Below are 14318 nucleotides of genomic sequence, written 5' to 3'. Positions count from 1 at the left end.
AAAGATATGGAGATAACAGCGAAATTGGAGGAATTACGGGACAATAGGCAGGTCTCTGTCTTGTCGTCCAGGCAAATTTCTACTGCTATTTATTTATTTTTTTCTAGGGATTTGACCTAGAATGAACCACTAGAAACTAGCAGAGCTGCACTATGTACTTCTTTATCCACTGCCTGAGCCATAGGATTTTTTATCCTGACCCTGGTCAAGAGACATCACAGCCCCGAACCAATTTTCTTTCACCTTTGTGGTACAAATCTGTTACACAGTTAAGACAGGAATGCAAAATCAAGGGAGAATGGTTTATTAATGTCACAGGAATTCTTTCCCTTTTCTCCACCCAAGCATCCAGGTCTGTGATCCTGGGTCAGCTGGCAGGTTTAGCCAGGCGGCCACTGCAGCTGTCGGCCTCCGAGGACGTGGATGTGCAGGTGATACACGGACTGCGCACCCATCTTCCCATCGTTGACCACTGGAATGAGTTTGCCGCCAGGGATTGGGGTCACGGGAGACGTCAAGGACTAAAGATCACCTTGAGAAATGGGGATTCGAGGGGAGAAGGCCAAAGGACAAAAACCACTCACCAAGTCGATATCCATCTTTCAGACCCTCTGCCTTTGCCATCTTCTTGGCCACAAGGAGTAAATGTCCTAGAAGCTATAGGGAGACGGACAGGGGTGGCTCCCTTCACAGGAGTCAAACCTCTAGTTTAATCCAGGGCTTCCCCCCAGACAGGCCCCTGGCCCTGTTCTCCCCACCTGCTGGTCGTCTTCTTCAGCCTGGCTAATTCGAGGAATGGGCTTCTTAGGAATGACCAGGAAATGCACAGGAGCCTGAGGGGCCACGTCACGGAACACCAGACACTGGAAGCAGTGACAGGTGAGAGATCACTGTAACTTCATTAGACCCAAGGGCACCTGTGAAACTCTCAAGAGGGCTGGGCCCTGTGGGGACCTTCACCTGCTGATCTTCATATAGAATGTCAGCTGGGAGGCTTCGGTCCAAAATCCGGGAGAAGATGGTTGGTGCTGCTCCTCCAGGAGCTGCTTTCTGGGCCTTGGCCACTTCACCCCCATCAGTCACACCTGCATTTCCCCGAACCTGAAGGTGGGTGGGGGGAACCCAAGGGAGAGAGCCAGCAGTAATTTTCCCATGCACTTAGTTGGGGCTGAAAGGGGCTGGGCTTTAAGAGTGTTTCTAACTTCATTCTTCTAAGAACCTATTAGTGGTTCCACTCTAGGGCCAGTCCCTGGATTTCAGAGCCTGAGCAGCAAAGGCTGGGCCAGATCAGATGATGGTGGGTCCGCTTACAGAACACGCAGTAATTGCTATGTAGGATGTAGGAGTGCAACTGATTCCTGCAAGTGTGCCTAAAGACATCCAGCACTGTACAGGTAAAAGAATCCAGCAATCTGTCATGCCAGACTGTGCGATGGGGAGGTAGGAGGCTCGGGAACTCCTCATTCTTAGCTACATTTAGGAAACTCTAGGCTAGTGTGGGATACATAAGACACTGTCCCCATAAGCAAACAATATTGAGGTCTCAGTTCCTATGCTACCACTGAATACATCAGATAAATCCTTGAGAGCTTCAGGAATGGTTGAATCCTGCCCTAAACAGAGCCTCAAGCTCTTTACCTTGTTTCCACTTATTTCTACTGCGCGTTTCCTGATCTTTAAGCCTTGCTTCTTGATTTATGTTTTAAGTGTATTTGTCCTATCTGACATTGGCTGATCTCTCATTTGGGTGTCACATTTGATTCTTATTGTGCAGCTGTTGTTGCTATGCAGGCCAGGGGGTAGCCCTGCCTCCTCAGGCTCCTAAATGCTGGGATTGCCGTCATGTGCCACCATGCTCCGCTTCTTTCACTGGATTTTAATTCCAGTAATTTGAATCAGCGGAGTCATGTAAGAGTTCAGCTACGTGATCTTGGGTCTGTCAGAGGAGATAGGAGGCAGGGCGATCCCAGTTTCTCACCGGTTCGGAGAAGGCCGGTATCAGTGCATTACACTGAAGCGAAACTGTGGGATATACTGAATCACTGTTGGAAAGGGTGGAGGATCAAAGAGCGTTGCTGACGCGCATTTGTAGGGCTAGAGATCCGAGAACAGGCTAGCTCCCGAAGGAGAGCTCTCTTCCTGGAGCAGGCACAGCAGAGGCAGGCCGAAGCACGCTCCGGGCCAACACCACCAGCTCGGTCCCAACCGGGAAGCCCTGGCTGTTTGGGGAAGCGGTCGCCGCCAGACCGCTTCTCTCGCGGACTCGACCGCAGAGTCCCTGAAATTGACCCTTGGGAGAGTCAGTAACTCCGCAATGATGCGCGACGTGCGTGCTGGTCCCGGAACGAGCCAGTGCCTGCGAGCCCCCAGATCCCTCAGATTGCTTCTCACCTGCGCCCCCCGGGGCCCCGCGGCCGCCAGGGCTCTGCGCGCGGTGCGCAAACCCACTGCCAGCAGCACGGCAGCAGCCATCTTCCCGGAGCCTGCAGCCTTGCGGATGCAGCCCATTGGCCGCGTCCGCCTGGGGGCGGGTCCCGCCGTGCAGCTCATTGGCTGCCCCTGATAAAGCAGGGCCAATTTTTGTTTAGTGGCATGAAAATTCATTTTCGATTGGATCCCTGCTTAGTTTCGCTCTGAGATACATTCCCACTCCATTGGAAGAACTAAATATGGGGGTGGGATTTTTTTGCTAATGGGCTCAGGTTCACCACCTTGACCAAGCTTTGGTTGAGGCTCCTGAGTGGGTGGGACTTGCCCGCTTTCGGCCTGTCCTTTTTAGCTCTGGCCCCCACTGGCGGGGGGAGGAGGGCGGGACCTCGCCACCTGCCGTACAAAAGGCTAAATGTAGTGTAGCCCCTTCTCCACTTTGGCCAGGAGGGCGGGGTTCTGAGGACCAGAGCTTATTGGCTCCAGAAGTCACATGGGCGGAGCTAAAAGTGAATTGGGACCAAGTTTTTTTAATCTGTAAGGATAGGTTTTAATCTGTAGAATAGGTACCTAACCTTTTCTATCCATTTCAGTCCTTCGACCACTTCAAAGATTTAAAACATATTTAAGATTTTTTAAAAAAAATTTCGGTCAATTTTATGTTCTTGCTCGCACATCAATATTATGCAGTCAGTTTTCAGGGCATTTTTTTCTCCCTTAAACAGGTGAGAGTAGGCGCATTCTAGGAATGCTGTACTATGTATTACAGTTTTGGTTTTTTTTTACTTCATAAGTGGCGTGTGGTGCCGTTAACTAGGTTTGCTTTGTATACACACATTCTTTAAAACTGTGTCTATGTTTCTGCCTGTGAGGTGTGTGCATGTCGAGTGTAGGTGTCCATAGGTGCTGAGGAGGCACAGACTGGCCTGGAGCTGGAATTACTTGCTTTTGGGAACCACTTGATGTGGGTGCTGGTAGCTGAGTTCCAGTGCTCCCCAAGAGCTACGGTATGTGCCTTTAGCTGCTTAGCCATCTCTTCAGCACCTAAAGATTTATGTGTATGTGTGTGGGTATATGTGCAAGTCCGCGCGGGTGCCTGCAGAGGCCTCCAAGAGGATGTTAGATTCCATAGAGCTGGAGTTACATACAGGTGGTTGTGAGCCACCAGGTGTGAATCAAGTTTCCGTACTATAAGAGCAGAAAACTCTCCTAAGCACTGAACCATCTCTTCATTTCCTTATATTTTGAAAGAAGAAATACAGTATTTCCACTTGACAGGCAGAGGCAGAAGGATCACTCGGGAGTTCCAGGACAGCCTGGTCTACATAGCAAGACTCAATCTCAAAATACATCAGTATCCCCTCAAATACTCACCACCTGGTAAGTTCTGGTTTGGCACAATAGTGAAAGTTACCCTTATATATTTAGAGGCTGTTTTGTTTTTAACATGTGGCCTGGTATATAAATGTTCAATAATTATTAAATATTTGGTGTTTCACTGTTCTACTTTTTTATATATAGTAATGAATTGCACATTTATTATTCTTATATTTTACAAATTAGTATAGTTTATATACTTTGCAATGAATTCATACTGTCTCTCCAATGACCTGATCACATTAATTCTTCTATTAATTGAATATTTTTATACAATTATCACAGCACATACAACCAGTGTTGAGAAACTTCTGGAATTAGCACTCTCTTTTACACAGTTATATTATTAGAAAGCCCTTTCTTCTTCCCAGGGTTGATATGGGATCCTATGATTTTGCCCTGGGGTCCTAGCAGACCATCCTTTCTTTTGCAAAGACAGATGGCCTTTCTAAATATCAGGAAATGTAATATCACCTTGCCCCGAGGCCTAGATGTGAGACTTGAAAACTGCACCAGAGAAGGGCAAGGGATAAGAGGAGCTGGGATGAGAAGAGGATGGGATTCTAGGGAGCACTAAGTTTTGCAGCTGGATCTTCCTTTGGGTTTCACAGAGTGCAGGCAACACCGGTTATTCCTGTCTTACAGATCTGGCCACCGAGGCCCAAAGAGTGAACCGAGCATCACAAAGCCCAGCAGGGCCATAAGATTGCCTAGGGAGTTCTGCCACTCCCTGGCAGTCACAATTTGGCGCTGGCTTATTCCTCCTTATTCCACACACTTGCCGTCACCTGCAGCTGCTCTCTGAAAGTTGCAAGCTTTGCCGACCCCGCCCACCGTCTCCTTGTTGCACTCGAGAGCTCTTATTCCTTTGAAAGCAGCTGTTGCCTGGCATCACGTCCCCCGTCTATAACATCCCTTCACTTCAGGCCTGTTCCTCTGCCTGCTTCTCACTATCCATCAGCACCCATTAGTCTAAATAGTTTAGCCTCTTCTCCAACCAGAGTCTCACTTCCAGCCACACTAAATCCTAGACCATGCACTTGCCATGATCTCTGACTCCCCACATCAGCCTTCCCCAGAGCTTACCTTTCTCTTCCAGTCCCTACTGCCCACTAATCCCTTGCTTGCTTCACAGAGAATACAGATGTCTCCAGAGGGGAGCTTTAGGAGGCCCTACTCCCTCTGCAGCTCATATTCTCTTCTTTGTCTTAAGAATGAAATTTCTCTGCATCAGAGCAAATACCTTCACCTCTGCCTTGACCTCATGCTCTCTTTTCTCCATGTCTGAGATCTTGTCCCACACCAAGCATCTCTCCTCTCTTTTGCATCCTTCAAGATCTTTTTGCATGTGGGCCTCTTCCCCCTTTCCTTCTTAAAAAGTTGCTTCCTTGATCTACAGCCTGGGTTTTGTCTGATTTCTTTCTTCTACTTCTTACCCAAGCTCCTTGAATAGACACCTTCAAATTAATATTTAGCGTTTACCTCCACCATGCCAGTGTGAAACCACACTGTCCAAAGCCTCCAAAGACTTACTAATTGCAATGTCTTTGCCTTATGGAGCCCCAGCTACCCCTGAAATCACTGGCTATTCTACTCTTCAAACACTCTCCCTCCTGGGCTTTCTTGAAGCTCTTCTCCTAGTGAGGGCCAGCGGCTTGAATGTGGCCATGATAGAGGAAGAAGGCTGGAGCCAGCCTTCTTTCCGCTTGATGCTGTCTCTGGCCTGCAGTTAGAGCTGACTCTAAACTGAGTCTTGACGCTACCTGTCCCATATAGAGCCAGGTCAGAGTCTATTGACTTCCATTTTATTGTTGATCTTGGCCAGGCTCAGAAAGGCCTGTGCCAGTTGTTGACAGTGTCTGCCCCTGCAGGAGGGAAGAACAGAGGTGAAAGAATCAGGTATGAGGGTCAGATTTAGGGTCAGGCTGGAGGCTACTTGGGCCAGGGAGTTCAAGGGATCTAGGGTGGGAACTGGGATGGCCAGAGACCCCCTGCGTCTGGAGGGCCTCAAGGTCAGAGTTGGTGAGGATGACATCTTGGAGGACAGGCATCTCTGCAAAAGGCACATAGTCTGCTCCTGGGGATGGAAAGCAGTGCAGGCATGGGATGTGGGGTGGGCTGAGGATGAAAGGCCTGGAGAAGATGGGGGGAAGGGTGAGCATGCCTTTCTGCCTGCCCTTCTGATTATAGATGCTGACAAGGCCCCCTGCCCCGTGTTGTTCCCTCACCATAAGGTCTCCCTCCTCTTCGCCTGGTCTCTTCAGTCTCAAAGAAAGTCTCGTGTTCCTCCCAGCGCCGGTCACAGGCCGCACAGAGGAAATTTGACTCAAAACTGCTGCAGCCACAGCCTAAGGCAAAAGCACACCAAGAAGAATATAAGAAATTAATGCCATCCCCACGAGCTGACACATTCTTGCCTCGTCTTCATCCTGCATCTGCTTCTCCCCACCCAAACACCCCTTGGCACTAGAAGTTACCGCGGTGCCTGCAGGGATGCACTCCGGTGGCTGCATGTTCTTCATGAGTATGCTTACAGCGACACTGGGCTCTCCATGCTTTGGGGTCGAAGGTGGCCCGTCTCTTAAGCCAGAACTCACCCACCTCCTCTGGGCGTGATGGGATGAAACAAAACATGAGGCACCTGCACTGGCTCACGCGGCAGGGCACCGACAGATCTGGGAGAATGGGGAAGGCGAGGCATCAGACCAGCACCTGGAAGGACCTGTTCCCCCTCTGCAGATCCTCCCTGATCCACATTCATCTCTGTCTCTCCCTCCGAGACATCAAAGGCTACCGTAACCCCTCCATCCTTGACAAGTCTGGCAACTTCTTTCCTACCTGAGATGATCTGGTGTTCTTTCAACAAATGTCCACAAAAGCACCTGGACTGGTCTCCAATCCGGAAACAATCCCATAAGTAATGAGGGCAGCGCCAGCCAATGTAAAGACCTACATATGGAGGGATTAACAGGGAAGAGTGAAAAAGAAAAAAAAACCATCCTACACTCCCTACAAGTGTTCTGATGGGCTCCCTGGAGTGGGGGTGGGCAACTCACCACCCCACCTTATACCTGTTTCCACTAGGGAGCCCTCCCTCTGGCCCTTAGAGTTTTTTCATTAAAGTTTTATTATCTATCCCAAAGTTTGGTCAGTTCCCTTCCTATCCCAGGATGGGCCCCATGTTCGTTAGCCTAACCGAGATAACCAAAGGCAGTCTCCAGTTTCAGAGCAGGCGGATTACAAATGACATTGTTTGAAGATGAACGAGAGCCTCTGGTGATTGTTAAAGCTGTCTTACCTCCCCTCTCCATGCGAGTCCAACCTTTCTGAAGTGTTTACGGCGAGCAAGAGAGAAGCTAGCTGATCAGGTGGACAGTGGGTGATGGGGATTGGGTCCTAAGAGAGTTACTAGTGAAGGACCCGGGAGAAAAGGTGGAAGTTGGACAGATCTGGTGCCAAGACGTAGGAGGAAGCCAGCGCTTTTACTCTCTGGGCTGCCGCCTCTGCCATCCCTTCTGTATCCTAGTGTTATGTAACTAACGCCCTCTATGATTCTGAGAAGGGTGCCTGGTGGCTCTCCAGGGATCAGGAGGAAGGAGCAGGCCAGCAGTCATGGCTGGAAGACCAAAGGATCTAAGTTGTGAGGACTGGAAGGCAGATATGGGAAGGAGAGTGAGGCTAGTACCCTTAGACGCAGGCTTAGCAGGCCGCAACCAGAGCCTGGGTTTAGCAGTGGGGTCTGGAAGAATCCTGCTTCACGGAAAGTCCTATCGCAAGTCAAGGCAGGGCTAGGCAGAGGTGACGGGAGAACTGGCAGCACCTCCTGCTCATCCTCTCATTCCTCACGAGAGCAGAGAGTATTCCAGTTTTGGTTCAGAACCTTGCTTGCGTTCTCGTGGGGGGATAGGGGGACTGCAGCTGTGGGACCCTGATGCCTGGCAGCGATCTCAACAGAAATGTCACCTCTTCTAAAAGTTATCCCTGGCTTCCCCACAAGAGAAGTGGCTGTATTTTCATCTATATCTCTAATCCTGCCATGAAAGAGATGTCAGAGAAGACAGACTGCCTGATTGAAAGCGAACATGTTCCTTTAGTGCCATAATCCGCAGGTCTGTCCTCAGGCCAGGTGTTCTTATCTTACCCATAGTTCCTAGGGTCTTAAAACCTGTTCAGGTGTGGCTTGTGGCTTGGCTGCTTCTGATGCCAGGATCCTGCTGTACCCGGAATGTTTGAGAGCACAGGGAGAAGCAAAGTCACAATGAATGGGTGGGAGCCAGGACTCCACTAGAGGAATTCTGAACATTACAAAAGCCGAACACAGTGACTGAGCAGGTGATGTGCAGACTTGAACCTGGGTCTGCCTGAAGACCAACGTTTGACCAGTTTAAGCATGGATGCGCGAATCAGTGTCTAGCTTTGAATGAAGAGTTTGAATACCTTAGATTCTATTATTCTATTCTATTCTATTCTATTCTATTCTATTCTATGCCCTTAAAGTAGGGAAACTGCACCTGGCTCTGGGCTCCATTTTCTGATTTCAAACTCCCTTCCTGTTAGAAGTGGACTAATCAGGCAGAGGAGGCATTACCTTGGGTGCCATTCTGACTCAGTACAGCTGCATGGCCATGCTTGTATGTCAACTCTTGATTTCTAGAAGGTTTCCATACTACATAAGTTATCTTTACATGAGGGATACCTCTGCATCCTTGACCTCTCCTAGGCCTGGATCACAGGGCCATCTGTTGATGACATTCTCACCAGCATGTTCCACTCAACACCCAGTGTTCGTTCACCTTAAAACCTCTCAACCTTAGTCCTCCGCTAACCAGGTTTCTATGCGCCCCACATCTGTTCTCACTTCATTCAGACAAGCCAAAAACTTGTAATCCTCCTGCCTCAGCCTTCCAAGGGCTGAGATCATAGTTGTGCGCCACTCCACCCAGCTTGACTCTCTCCTTACCCTCTCACAGACATTAGCTCCAGCAGTCTTTCCTTCCCATGCCTATGTCTAGCTCCCCAGCTGGGGGCCTCTCTCCTCTGTCTCTGTGGGGACTCATGCACATTGGTTGAGGGATCTTTGCTATTTATTTTTTTGAGGCAGGGCTTCACTGTGCAATTGGAGGACAAGTTTTATCCTTGAGACCTTTCTTGCCCCACTGCTTGCACAACTAAAACTCAATGCCTGGCCAATAGTTGGTGCCTAATAACTGTTTGCTGAAAGAATATTTGGAAACCTCAGATCGGCATATCACATATATTCTTAGGGAGTCTTGACTCAAGATCTCAACATTGGAAGGATACGGACCCCAAATATCTTTGTGCAGGACTGAGTACACAAGCCACTTGCTTAAGCAGGAAAACACAGACATTTAAAACAAAGAAGAAATACAGAGGTCTTGAAGAGCGAGGAGTGGACAGGGGGATCTAAAAAGAGGAAAGAGGGGAGTGGACAGAACCTACATTTGCAAGAAAAAAGTATCAGTAATAGATGTTAGCATAACTAAACAGATTTCACTATTAGTGGAAACTCAGAAACAAATGAGACTTTTAAAAAAATAGAGATGAAGGGGCGAGGATCCCTACATGGAGATGGGGTGTGCAAATTACATAAAGGAGGATAAGAGTGTAGGGGTTTCTAGTTGTCTTTATCTCTTAGTCCTGCTGATGTAGTTCCATTATAAACAGAACAGAAGGTTGAAAAACCTGAGCAAACGCAATGATTTCTACTGAATTTATCTACACAGTTCAGAATCCTAGAGTATCTGAGTGGCTGTCCTACTGAGATTAAGAATCCTTATAGACGGCGAAATACACAACACAGGTAAACATGCTTACATACACTGTGCCATGTGTTTACACAGCTCACCTGCATACCCATTTCAGAGATGCAGCTTCCCCTCACAGGACTACCAAGAGCATAGCTCGGGGGGGGGAGGGTGTTTGCCTAGCATACACAAAACCCCAGCACCACGTAAAACGAGCCGTGGGGGCACACACATGTGACCCTAGCACTCAGGAAGCAGAAGTAGGAGGATCAGGAGTTCAAGGTTATCCTTAAAGGTCATCAATGATATAGAGGAAGTTTGAGGCTAGGGTCACGACCTGGACCACATGAGACCTTGTCAAAGGGGGATACGGATTATGAGCAGTGGTTTGAACTCCTCTTTGGTGGGGACCCTCAAGGTATTTGTATACTCAGACGGTCATGGATCTGGCATGCAGATCCATACATCAGTGGAGTAAAGGGACCACAATCTTTTGCCATATCCGTATGAGAACAAGGCTCCTAGAAACTGGCCAAGGTCCTGGGGCCACTCTGTGTTAGGATTGTTCTGGTATATACTATGTGGGTGCTAGATCTGGGGCTGGCCCTCAACTCTTCGGTTGCTAACAATATTAGTTACTTTCGTACATCTATCTATTGCTGCTTGGACTTCATGTGCAATCTCCACTTTTCCTCAGGCCAACCCACCTGCTCCCATTCTAGATTCCAGCCAGGTGGCATGGCCATGTCTACATTGAAGGGGCAGGTTCCCAAATCTGTTGGATTGGAAGTTGTCCATGGGCCTGTTACAGGTCTCTGGAAGGCCACCAGGGCTCACCTGTCTGGATGGCCTTCAGGGCTGAATCCTTCTCCCATTGGAAAAGATACTCCACTTGAGTACCAAAATGTTCTCTGTGCATTGCCTTAGCCATATCCACCAGCTCTGCCCGCTTAGCAGGGACCACTGGGCGGCTTGTGTAACCTGGGAAGGGAGGGGCTAAGTAACCAGTGGGCAGTAAAAGGACCTTAAAACTAAGAGGAGCCATATGCAAGAATAACCCAGTCCCCCACTTCTGGGTAAGTCACGGGCAGTGCAAGAGTCACAGGGATAGAGGAAAGGCAGGAACAATTACCGCTAACTCTTTTCTCCTTCTTGCTCACACGAGACTCGGGCTTGGCTGCAGGAGCAGAGATGGTACTGGTCCCCACTATTGGCTCCTCTTCTCTTGCTTCCTCCTGCTTTGCAGCCGGTTCTGTATCCGCAGGGGCCTGGCTGGAAGGTCCTGAAAGGGAGTGCTTGGGGATGTGTTCAGATCCAGGGACCTGGGTCTCTGGGCCTTTAGGAGAAGAAAGCTTACGGGGAGATGTAGGGAGACTGACTGCTGGTGAGAGCTTAAGAGACTTTTTTTTGACCTTAAAGCTGTGAATCTCATCTGTAAGGCTCTCCAAAGGGATCTCGGCGATGGCTTTTTCTAGAGAGATCACAGACTGGGGAGACATTGAGAGAGTTTCAAAGTCTGGGGCCTCGAAGGAAACCTGGGATGGTGTGGAAAGAATCTCAGTGGTATGGGACTTTAAGGGAGTTTCAGAGTCAGGTGGCTCCAAGAGGCTCTCAGAGGCCTCAGTCTCAGGATTTTGCGAAGCGTTTGTTACAAAAAGGGCGCCAGAGACAGGAAGCTGTAAAGAGGTCAGTGAGCTGGAAAGATCCACGGAAGTTTCAGTTTCGAGACTAGTGGGCTCCTGCAAGTCTTCAGCAGAAGGGTCCTTCAATGAAGGGCGGTTCTCTGCATCCTTGGTGGCCTGAGGACTGTCTGTGATCTCATTTGCTTCCATCTAGTGGTAGAATAAGGTACAGGCTTCATTAGGTTGAGGCTGGAGGGTCTGTAAGTCAGGGCAGAGCCCCAGTTTCAGGATGTTAGGGAATGAGGAGAAAATTAATAATGCGCCGAAAACATCGGAAGGAAGGAAGCAGAATTCTGGGTTTCAGGGTACAGAGCCAGAGGTTCACTCATGTGCCCTCACACAGCATACTACGGTAGGTTGGCAGGGAGCTGTAATTTAAAGATGGAAAGACAGAAGCAGCCAGAAGCCCATCAGTAGCTGGTAGCAGAGGACCCAAGAGGGAGCCCCAACAAGCTACCTGGTCAGTCCAAAGGCAGAGTCTGAAGCATGTCTTAGGACCCTGGAACTATAGTTATGGAGTGCTAGAGTCTGAAGATGAAGCCGGAGTTGGGAAGAGTGCGGAAAAACGCCACAGTGCTATCTTCCGCTTCTGTCCAGGGACCACATGCCTCTTCCTTTGGTCTCATTCATGTTCAAGGCTTCAACTACTTTCAGCTACATGCTGTGCGTACATTCTCTCCCTCCCTCCCCCACCCCAAGACAAAGTCTTACTATATAGCCCAGGCTAAGTTTCTATGTAGCCCAGGCTGGCCTGAAGTCCTCATAGACCTCCTGCCTCAGACTCTTGAGGATGGTATTACAAAGGCGCATCTCCATGCCAGGCTACCGCTGACTTCTAAGTCCATGTCTCTAACTCAGACCTCTTTTTCCCTGTGTGCTTTGGATGCTTCATGCCAGCTATTTCCAACTGACTGTTCCACTGGCTTCAGAACTGACCTTGGAAATATGTGAGCACCACAGTCTTCTTCCCTAGCGCTCATCTGCAACTAAAACCAAACACTCCCCAAATGGATCCTTTTCTCTCCGTTCCCTCCAATTTGGTCATGTTCTCATGATCTCCCGCCTGACTGTATAATAGCATTGCCTCTCTGCAGCCCCAATGTATTTCCTCACTCAGTCTTCCGTTTATGAAACTTATATTTTATAAACAGCCTAAACCAACACTTGAGTCAGGCACCATGCTAGGCATTGGGGCCAGGTGAACTCTGGAAAGAGAGTGTGACACACAGTGACAATGTGAATGGCTTCTCTCCAAGATGCCTAATTTACCCCGGGAAGATCAGAGAGGCAAGCTCTCTGTCCCCTTCCAGCAAGATCTTTTGAACACACAAAACATTCTGGCTCAGCCTAAAGGATTACATTCACGTGTTTTGGACCCGCCATTCAAGGTCTGTTACCATCATGCCTGACCCCCTTCGGGTGCTAAGGACTGAATGATGATGGCCTTTGTATGCTGGCAAGAAGTGCTCCATCACTGAGCTACAGCCTCAGCCCTTAGTTTTTTTGAGACAGGCTGGCCTAGAATTTGCTCTGTAGACCAAGTTGGCTTTGAACTGGCAGCAATTCTCTTGCCCCTGCTTCCCAAGTACTGGGATTACAGGTCAGTGCCATCACTTGGCTGAAACAGACTGTCATTATCTGTAAGCTCATCATCATTTGCAAGTGCTACCTGCAGATTCTTGAGTTTCACTGTTCCCTAGTGTTCCCCATGCATCAGAAATAGCAGCTATCTTAAGATGTTACATCTTTCTTTCCTCCCTCCCTCCCTCCCTCCCTCCCTCCCTCCCTCCCTCCCTCCCTCCTTTCCTCCCTTTCTCTTTTTTATTTTTGAGACAAGGTTTCTTTGTGTAGCCCTAGCTGTCCTGGAACAAGCTTTGTAGACCAGGCTGGCCTTGAACTCACAGAGATCTCCCTGCCTGCCTCCCAAGTGCTAGGATTAAAGACGTGCACCACCATCGCCCAGCTAAGATGTTACATATTAAACTCATTAGAGATATGGCTCAGCGGAGGACCTGGGTTCAATTCCCAGCACCCACATGGCAGCTCACACCTGTCTGTAACTCCAATCCCAAGGCATCTATCTGATCCTTTCTTCGGGGCTCCAGAGGCACTGTACACCCACAGTGCACAGACATACATGCAGGCAAAACACATATATACATACAATAAAACTAATGGTAAAAAAAATCAATTAAGTCCACTGGAGTCTTCCTAAAGGGCAGATTAGGGAAGGGGCAGAGGTAGGATGATGGGGAGAAAGTGGGTGGGTGGGTGGGATAATGATGAAAAGTAGAGAATGCGTGGGGAGGGGCAGAAGGTACCAGGAGAAGGAAGGAGTAAAGGGCTGGGGTAGAGGGCAGTGGAGAAACGACATACCTCTGAGCTTAGGCTTGGTGGTTGCAAGTCCTTAGGTCCTTAGGTCAGGATCTTTACCTGGGTTGGAGGGGGAAGTACTGGTCCTGACTGAGGGAATGAACGGTTTTGCTTTGGATGAGCCAGGCTGTAGTTGCTAAGTAAGAGGTCTTATTGTTAAGTTTGTTTGGGGACCTGGGCATCTGCAGACCTTCGCAAAGGGACTCTGGCCAGAATTGAGGAAGGACAGTAAAGGGAAGGGACAAGAGAGGTCCAGGGCCGATGAAGGATGTACTTGACTGAAACCTCTAGAACCCAGACCGGGAGGGGGGGGGGCTGGCATAGATCTCCAGGGCAACCGGAACGCCCAGTAGTCTCCATGGCAACAGTAGTCTGGTCATCTGCGTGGGTGAGGTTTCCTGAGGGGGCTGCTTTGGATCTAGGTGGGACCCAAGTTGAGTGAGTCTCTGTGTAGGCTGTGCCAACATATGACTGGGAGGAACATGTTCTGAGAGGAGCCTGGTTATGTGAGTTTCTGGAAGGTTCCTGTATCATTCTGGCGTTCACTGGATGCTGTGGGGACCTAAGAGGTCACCCGAGTTCTCTATTAGGGTGAGAAGGAGGTTCTCAGGTAGGTAGCCCAGCCGGCTTCAGTTAGAGGCCAATAGGATTTGGTGGGGGCGGGCTCTGCGGAGAGGGACCAATCAAATAGGCG

The 14318-nt window shown here is 49.2% G+C and overlaps 2 protein-coding genes across 2 annotated transcripts; both read right to left on the bottom strand.

The window, feature by feature from the left end:
* Positions 1-288: 288 nt before the first annotated feature.
* Positions 289-2520, bottom strand: Hint2 (histidine triad nucleotide binding protein 2). The gene is made up of 5 exons (XM_075967347.1): positions 2392-2520; positions 961-1101; positions 759-863; positions 585-657; positions 289-472 (listed from the first exon to the last, which is right to left on the bottom strand). Exons 1-5 carry the CDS (start codon positions 2506-2508, stop codon positions 381-383), a joined length of 528 nt encoding a protein of 175 aa, XP_075823462.1. The 5' UTR covers positions 2509-2520; the 3' UTR covers positions 289-380.
* Positions 2521-5631: 3111 nt separating this feature from the next.
* On the bottom strand, positions 5632-11401 carry Fam221b (family with sequence similarity 221 member B). Its single transcript, XM_075967665.1, has 6 exons — positions 10702-11401; positions 10407-10550; positions 6643-6753; positions 6282-6479; positions 6033-6152; positions 5632-5669 (listed from the first exon to the last, which is right to left on the bottom strand). Exons 1-6 carry the CDS (start codon positions 11399-11401, stop codon positions 5632-5634), a joined length of 1311 nt encoding a protein of 436 aa, XP_075823780.1.
* Between the last annotated feature and the right edge of the window lie 2917 nt (positions 11402-14318).

Source organism: Microtus pennsylvanicus, chromosome 3 (assembly GCF_037038515.1).
Source record: "Microtus pennsylvanicus isolate mMicPen1 chromosome 3, mMicPen1.hap1, whole genome shotgun sequence".
Taxonomy (NCBI): Eukaryota; Metazoa; Chordata; class Mammalia; order Rodentia; family Cricetidae; genus Microtus; species Microtus pennsylvanicus.
Note: the sequence above shows the minus strand (reverse complement) of the source record. Positions and strands in the feature narration are given on the sequence as shown.